At 54.7% G+C, this 7810-nt stretch overlaps 1 protein-coding gene across 1 annotated transcript in view; it reads left to right on the top strand.

The window, feature by feature from the left end:
• Positions 1 to 7810, top strand: part of ITGA11 (integrin subunit alpha 11) — a 54488-nt gene that overhangs the window by 33463 nt on the left and 13215 nt on the right. Inside the window, exons 10-18 of the mRNA XM_035896643.1 lie at positions 9 to 79; positions 171 to 184; positions 807 to 883; positions 2699 to 2847; positions 3141 to 3281; positions 4422 to 4628; positions 5165 to 5295; positions 5953 to 6119; positions 7450 to 7592. Coding sequence (XP_035752536.1) covers positions 9 to 79; positions 171 to 184; positions 807 to 883; positions 2699 to 2847; positions 3141 to 3281; positions 4422 to 4628; positions 5165 to 5295; positions 5953 to 6119; positions 7450 to 7592 — 1100 coding nt within the window. The remainder of the gene's footprint in view (positions 1 to 8; positions 80 to 170; positions 185 to 806; positions 884 to 2698; positions 2848 to 3140; positions 3282 to 4421; positions 4629 to 5164; positions 5296 to 5952; positions 6120 to 7449; positions 7593 to 7810) is intronic.

Below are 7810 nucleotides of genomic sequence, written 5' to 3'. Positions count from 1 at the left end.
TTTTTAAGGAACCAACAAGAATGAAATCTCCTTTGGCCTGGAAATGTCCCAAACTGGATTTTCCTCGCATGTTGTGGAAGTAAGAGACTAAATGTGGGGTTTGTTTTTTTTTTTGCTCTTGCCTGTGTAAGCAGGAACCCTTTAAAGGTGCTTTTTACCATCACTGGCAGCTGCGGGTGGGGAGGTGGGTATTTGGGGCAAGTTATTAATCCTGAAGCTAAATTGCTAACAGGAATATAAGGAGGAACATGCTGGTGGCGCTGGTTTATCCCACAGGGAAGGAAGCTGCTGGGAGACCAGAGCCTTCCCTAGGACCAGCCTGCAGCAGCTCCTCAGGGTGCTGGGATGTGCCCTGAGGAAGGGCGCTTGTCGGTGGTGGGACACCGAGGGTGGGCAGACCCCTTCCACCCCACGGGCCCTGAGGGCTGACAGGTCCAAGGAAAAAGCTAGCAGGGATTTCTGCTAGCAGGGAGGAAAAGCTTGCTGGAAAGGTATGGCTGGGGTGGAGATGTCATTCCAGCATGTTTTGAAATCTCCATCTTTCCAGGTATGCTTTGGAGAATGGTTTGCATTACTATTACTATTTTATTTTCCATTTGTGAGATTTCTCCCCTTTTTCATAAAATGTGTGATTTCTGGGAGGGACCATTTGCTGGTTTTCTCTTCTGCACTCCGCAGCCTCCAATAAGCATATAGAGTAGGATTTGGGCTTTGAGGGACCCCCCCATGTGTCTTCACACAAAACCAGCCCCTTGGGTCCCCTCATCCATCTCGGCTTTGCCACTGTGTGTGTGGGGGGGGAGCAGCGGGAAGGTCATTCCCCTGCGGGAATCTTATCTCCAGGAGTTCCCGGAGGAGCTGAAAAATCACGGCGCGTATTTAGGTAAGAAAGCCAAAGGGGGCTCTGCTCCCAGGGCTGAATTCATGATTTTACGCTTAATAATAGGAAGTACGGCATAGTTCCCAAATGACTAATAGCAGCCAGTACACCCAGCGTAGGCGTGCCCGGCTGCCTGCGAGCTCCCGCCGGCGCGAGACCGGTGTTGCCCCTTGCTGAGGGATGCAGCGTACGTGAGCATCCTCGCTTGGGAAGAGTCCAGTGTCGACCGTGGTGTGCCGCACAAAAGTGATTTAAATACAGAAGTAGCTCGGAGACCGGCCAGCCCGGGTCATCTACAGCGCTTACTGGAATGGTTTTTAAAAGCACTGATGAAATTTCATGCCTAGGGAGGAAATACCTGCTGGGTCAATCCATTCCATGTGCAGCCCTTGAAGCCCCGGAGTAAAAATATCAGCCTGGTTTGCAAAACGAAGCCGCTCCCCAGAGCTGTGCGTGCCAGGCTGAGCTGCCCCGTGGCAGGGAGCAGGGTGGGATGCTGTGGGGTCACCCACCGGCGCGATGGGGCTCTTCCCTCCGCTGGGGACACGAACAGCCCCTGGGCACGCGGGTCATCCTGGGGGTGACAGCAGAGCGTCCCCAGCCTGGGCTGCGGGCAGCTGGAGGGGGGGCGGCTGTGGCTGTGCAAGGGGTACCCGTGGGAGCTCAGCTGGGCTCTGTCCTGCCCTTTGCCTGGAGCAAGAAACCCAGAAATATTAAGGAAACGCCAGTGCATCCTGCTGCGGAGCAGCCTGGCTCACCCAGCACCGGGACCTGGGGGTTTCAAGGCTGATGCTTGGCTTAGGAATATCCCCCCAGGAGGGGAATATTTGGGGAGAGAGAGACCGCAGGGAAAGGGGTCTGTAAACCCCCATAATCCCTGGAGATACTCGAAATTCAACTGGATGTGACCCCGAGTGATCTGATCCAGCTTCATGGTTGGCCATGAATTAATGAGCTTCTAATAATTGAAATTATTATTAATGTAATAATAACAATCTAATAATTATAATTTAATAATAAATAATTATTAATAACTTAAATTCTTATAGTGAATTACTGAGCTTCTAATAATTTAAAACCGACTGTGAATGTGCAGGAACTTTGAGCGGGGTTTCAAAAATAGGATTTTGCAGCTCCAGCACTGTATTCCTACCCAAGCCCACGGGCAAGTGCCACAGCCCAGCACGCGACGTGTAGCATCGGTGATCCTGACGCAGAAAATAACCCATCTGGGTAGGAAAGGGGGATTGCTCTGGGTCATTCGCTTACAGAGCATTATTTCTGTAAGGGCTTGTGAGCAACGATCATGATGGATTGGTGGCTTCTATTGGGCTGTGACTGTTCCCATCAAGCATCAGCAAAGTCTTTCACGCCTGGTTTGGGACGCAGCGCTGCTGGGGTCTCAAAGGAGCAGTGCAGTGGGCACCACAGCCTCCCAGCCCGCTTGCACCTTGCTCGTGTTTGTTTAATTTGATGTGAGCCATGAAGCAAAACACGTCCCGGGCTGTGAATTGGACCTGCCTTCAATGGGGGAAGGATTTTGCGTGGGGTTTGCCCACTGGGTTAGGCAGTGCCAAAACTCCTGGAGCGGCTGCGCTGCTCGGGGTGTAGGCAGGACCTGAACAGGCGGCTCAGGGGGTCAGGGCACTGGGGTTTATTTGAATGCCTTTATCTTTGACGAGATCTGGGTTTCTAGCTTCTCCGTCCGGGAGGTGACCGGTTGTGCCAGCAGCCGGGGGTTAATGGGAAGCAGAGCACGGCTGGGAGGAGGCGGGGAGCCGCTCGGCCGTGCTCACCCCGCGCCTGCCCCCCTCCCAGGTTACACCGTCTCCTCCGTCATATCCACCAAGCACGAGCGGATTTACGTTGCGGGAGCGCCCAGGTTCAACCACACCGGGAAAGTCATCATTTTCAGCATGCACAACAACCGAAACCTCACCATCCACCAGGCGCTGAAGGGAGAGCAGGTAAATGCCAGGGCCCACGCTGCCAGGGATGCTGCATGGATTTTTTTCCACCTGGCACGCATGCTCCTCCATAAATCCTCCCCCTTCATTTTGCAAATTGTTCTGTTGAGATGGCTCGGCAGTGCAGTGCATCCGCAGGCAGCTGGGGATGCCCTGGATGTTGCTGCACCCACAACTCCGACCCATGTGGCAGGGATGGGGCTCAGAATGTCTCTGTGGTCCCTGCCAGGGAGGGTGGCACTGCCCCTGCATGCCGAGGGCATTGCTCCCATCCCCTCCTCTGTCCCCTGCAGATCGGCTCCTACTACGGCAGCGAGATCAACTCCCTTGACGTCAACGGTGACGGTGTCACCGACGTTTTGCTGGTGGGAGCCCCCATGTACTTCAGCGAGGGCAGGGAGAGGGGGAAGGTCTACGTCTACACCCTGCGGGAGGTACGTGGCAGTGGGGCGAGCTGGGGGATGCCGCAGGGGCTGGGGTGTTTGGGTGCTATCACGGGAACTGTGTCCCCTCATGTCACCTCCCTGGGGTGGCTCCGGGCTGTGCGCACGCGTCAGCTTCCATCGAACACCCCAGGGCACGGCGTCCCGGTCCAAAGGCAACAGAGCTTGGCAGCGCCTCACTGCTGTGGCTGCTGCGAGACCTGAGGAGGATTTGTCTGTTTGCCTTATTTATAAACAATCTCAGGGGGTTTGCTCGCTGCCAGCGAAGGGAGTCCAGCCTGTGCTGGAGCGGAGCCGCCTCGTCTCGAGGCCTCACTGCTCCTGGCTGGGTGAGCTTCCCCGCCCCAAGGAGGTGATGCATGGGGTGCAAGGCAAGGTTCTGCTGCTCCCGTCCCCAAGGACGTGATGCATGGGGTGCAAGGCAAGGTTCTGCTGCTCCCGGCCCCGAGGAGGTGATGCACGGGGTGCAAGGCAAGGTTCTGCTGCTCCCGGCCCCAAGGAGGTGATGCACGGGGTGCAAGGTGGGGTCTTTGCAACGTGAGTGTCTCTCTGGAGAAACAGTGTCTGTCCACTTTGCCTGCCCCCAGAATCATTCCCTCCAAGGGCACCCTCCTGCCCGGAGGCTGGGCCAGGGATGGGGTTGTGGGGAGCAGTAGGGTCAGTCCCACCCCCATCCCCTTCCCTGGAGCCCAGCAACACTCTGGGGCAGGACCAGCTCTCCTGCTGTCCTCAAACCTGGCTGAAAATGCAGTTTCTGAGCCAAATCCATCAGGCTCTGGAGACAAGTGGGGCAGCGAGCAGGTCACGCTCTCTATCCAAGGCTGCAAAGCCTGCCTGGAGCAGCGGGAGCCCGCATATCTAAAGCACAACCTTTAATGCAATTATTTACGTAGGTCGCTATAAAAGGAAGGCAAAGCAGATATGGGACTGGCGCGGGGCTCGTCCATCCCCAAGGACATGGCTGAGCAGAAAGTCCCACGGCCCCAGGAGGGCTCTCGCCTCCTTCCTTGGAGAAACTGCTTGCACATCACTGCATCTTGTTTGCCTTTGAGGGTTTTTCCCTCTTGCCATGCTTGCTGCTGATGTTTTTTGGGTTGGATTTTTTTTGCCTTTTCTCTTTGGCTGCCCCAGCAGAATCGCTTCGTTCCCAGCGGTGCCCTCGTCGATCTGCAGAGCTACCAGAACTCCCGCTTCGGCTCCTGCATCGCCGCCGTGCCCGACCTCAACCAGGACTCCTACAATGACCTTGTCGTTGGGGCACCTTTGGAGGACGAGCACCAAGGAGCTATATACATCTTCCTCGGCTTTGAAGACACCATCCTGAAGAAGTACAAGCAGGTACGGCTCCCGGGTGCTTCGGTTGTCCTCATCCTTCATCAGAATAAATGTCATTCGTGCCTGTTTTAAGGACTGATCGAGCACAATAAATTCATGCGCAGTTTTGCATTGTTAATTATTATTGCCAGGTATTTTCCCTTGTGAGGGGTCCAAGACAAAGCAAAAGTAGAGTATGGAAAATGTACTTGAAATTAGGGGCAACGCCTAGAATCATTTAAGTTGGAAAAGACCTTTAAGATCATCAAGTCCAACCGCTGAAGTCCAACCGTTAGCACTCGGTGCAACGGATTGCTATAGAGAAAATATTTCTCATACTTGTGAGAAAGAGTAAATATGCTGAGTAATTTCAGCAGAAATCCATGCGTGGTGTCTCCAAAGAGGAATTGCTCTCCTTCCCTAGAAAATTATGTTTGGTGCCATCGCTTGGGAAGGGGCATCCTCAGTAGCATGGTACAGGTCAGCGTGGCAAACCCCTCCTTCTCAGGCAGGGATGCTCCTGCTGGAAGCCAGCTTGGATTCTCCCCTTTGCTTTTCAGCGGATTGCAGCTGCGGACCTCGCCCCGGGCCTGATGTATTTTGGATGCAGCATCCACGGGCAGCTGGACCTGAACGAAGACGGGCTCATAGACTTGGCCGTCGGCTCCCTGGGGAATGCTGTGCTGTTGTGGTTAGCTGCGTCTTGTTTGGCACCTCCTCTGCCCGAAGCTCATTGCAATATGCTGACATTTTTCGGGGGAAAACTGATCTCCCAACAATCTGACCCATCTTTCCACAATAATGACCCCCTGCCTGGTGGGGCTGTGGGGTTTCAATGCTATTGGGCCCTAGAAGGACGTCAGAGTTAGTTTTGCATTGAATTTCATCATGAGTTCCCCAGGAGCTCACAGATTTGTGGTGATTTGCCCAGGCTCCCTCTGTTCTTATTTAATAAGAAAAAAAATTAATATTTTCAAATATTGATTAATGTTTGGAAAGTCCCTCAAAGCCGTTAGGATGGAGGGTAGCTGTGCCCAGCAGAGATGGGCCACCCTGGGGTCTGCCTTGGAAAGTTCTATGTGCACGCAGGGGGCCAAATCCTGCCCTTGGTGTTGAGCTACTCCACTGGCATAAGCAGGATGCAACTATGTGCAAGAGAATTTATTCTTCAAATAAGATATAGATGAGCTGAGAGTAGATCAGCGTGCTGTACTGGCCTTCGGTCTTCCTCAGCACCTTCTTGATGTTGAGAAAGTGGGTGAAAAGGGTGAATTGGGAGGTGTGGGAGGGTTTTGGAGGCTTCTGCAGGCATCCCATGTGCATCTCCCCACCCTTGCCTGCCCCACAGGTCCCGCAGCGTGGTTCAGATCAACACCAGCATCCACTTTGAGCCCTCCAAAATCAACATCTTCACCAAGGACTGCAAGCGGAACGGGAAGGATGCCACCTGCATGTCGGCCTTCATCTGCTTCACCGCCATCTTCCTCTCGGCTCACTTCCAGACGGCCAGCGTGGGTAAGCGGCATGGCTGCTCGCACGACAAAAACCCCAATTCATGCCTTGTTTAGGTCTCCAGCCCCAAAGGGTCACCCAGCTTCTGCCAACGGAAGCCATCCAGGAGCTTGACATGTCTAGAGGAGCGCGCCTTGCCATCTGCCACATCACTTTTTACCCAAACTTGTCCCTATCCTGGCTGATGTAGCAGGGACGGTGGCTCTGCCACTAAGCAGCGCCAAGGAACACCCCCAGGATACAACCTTACCCCTGTTTAACCTCTTCTCTCACCTACACCCTGGGGCCAAGCTCTCCTGCAGCTCGTCTTGCCATGGTACGTGTGATGGGGATGTCGCCACCACCCCACCGGCCAGCGGGATGGGAGAGGACGTGCCGGGACCACGTCCCCCAGAGCTCACCCATCCTCCCCGCTGCAGCAACAGGACACATCTGCCGACCATATGTGCATGTTTCCCTAATATCCCAGGGAATCTCTGTGAAGTTACTGGCCAGCTCTGCTATTAAACCCTTGCATGTTGCTGTGACCCCGCATCTACCCGGCGGATGCCCATGACTCAGCTGGAGCGGGGGGAGGCGATGGCAGCTCGGCTCCCTGCAACCTGGCAGCAAACGCTGCCAAAGGAAAATCAGGTCCCGAGCGAAGCCAAAGGAATAACTCCCATCCCCTAGAGCAAGAATTTTGATTCCTACTATCACATCCAGCGTTTTCCTCCTCCCTGCTATAATTGTGGAGCTTGCAGGGCAAAAAGCTGCGTGGGGTTTTCTTTCTTTATTTACTTTTACGCTTACTTCCACCCCGAAGATCGCTCCGTGGATGGCGCATGCTGGGGGCTGACGGTTGCTCTTTGCTTTCTTGCACGTTTTGCATCGCGTTGGTGTAGTGGGTGCAATTCCCCCCGGCTCAGCACCGGGTTGGGGACCTTTGGGTTCTTTTTGACAGCACTGCAGGAAACAAATGATCTCCAGTAAAGCACCAGTGTGCTGCAGGGTGCAATCCCTCTGGGACTGGCACAGGCCAGCATGTGGATACGTGGGGCAGATGGTTTATATCCTGCACAGGTTTTACTCGGTGTCTTGTAGTAATGCATTTTTAAAGTTCCTCACCTGAGCTGCAGAGCGGATGCTTTGCCCAAAAGGAATGTCTGTTAGAAACAGGTAACAATGCTATAACCCGATTTTTCCCAATTTTCCCTTCGTATGCTCCCTGCCGTGCTCCTCCCAGCTGGGCAACAGGGGGTTGAGTGTGCAAAAGCCCAGTTTTTGACCTGGTGTCACTATATAGCAAGCGGAGCCCTGGGGAGAAGCCCTGACGGCACGGCTCTCCTTCCAGGGCTGCGGTACAACGCCACCATCGACGAGCGCAGGTACACGCCGCGGGCTCACCTGGACGAGAGCGGGGAGCGGCACACACAGAAGGGGCTGGCACTGCTCGCCGGGCAGGAGCACTGCGACAGGCTCCAGTTCCACGTCCTGGTGAGTGTGAAGGAGGAGGAGGAGGCTGGGGTCTCCTTTGGGGCAGAGCCAGCCACCCGAGCAAAGATGCTCTCCACCTTGTGCAAAGCAGCGATGCGCCAGGATGTGGTCGGAGGAGCCTCGATGGCTTCACGGGGCTGGAAATGAGCCTCGTCCCCCAGCCCAGATTTCTTCATGCTGATTTGGATGTGGTCAGGGGTGGAACTGCCGGCGAGCGG

Source organism: Egretta garzetta, unplaced genomic scaffold, assembly GCF_000687185.1.
Source record: "Egretta garzetta isolate BGI_Z169 unplaced genomic scaffold, ASM68718v1 scaffold276, whole genome shotgun sequence".
Classification (NCBI taxonomy): domain Eukaryota; kingdom Metazoa; phylum Chordata; class Aves; order Pelecaniformes; family Ardeidae; genus Egretta; species Egretta garzetta.
This window is presented reverse-complemented; position numbering and strand designations above follow the sequence as displayed.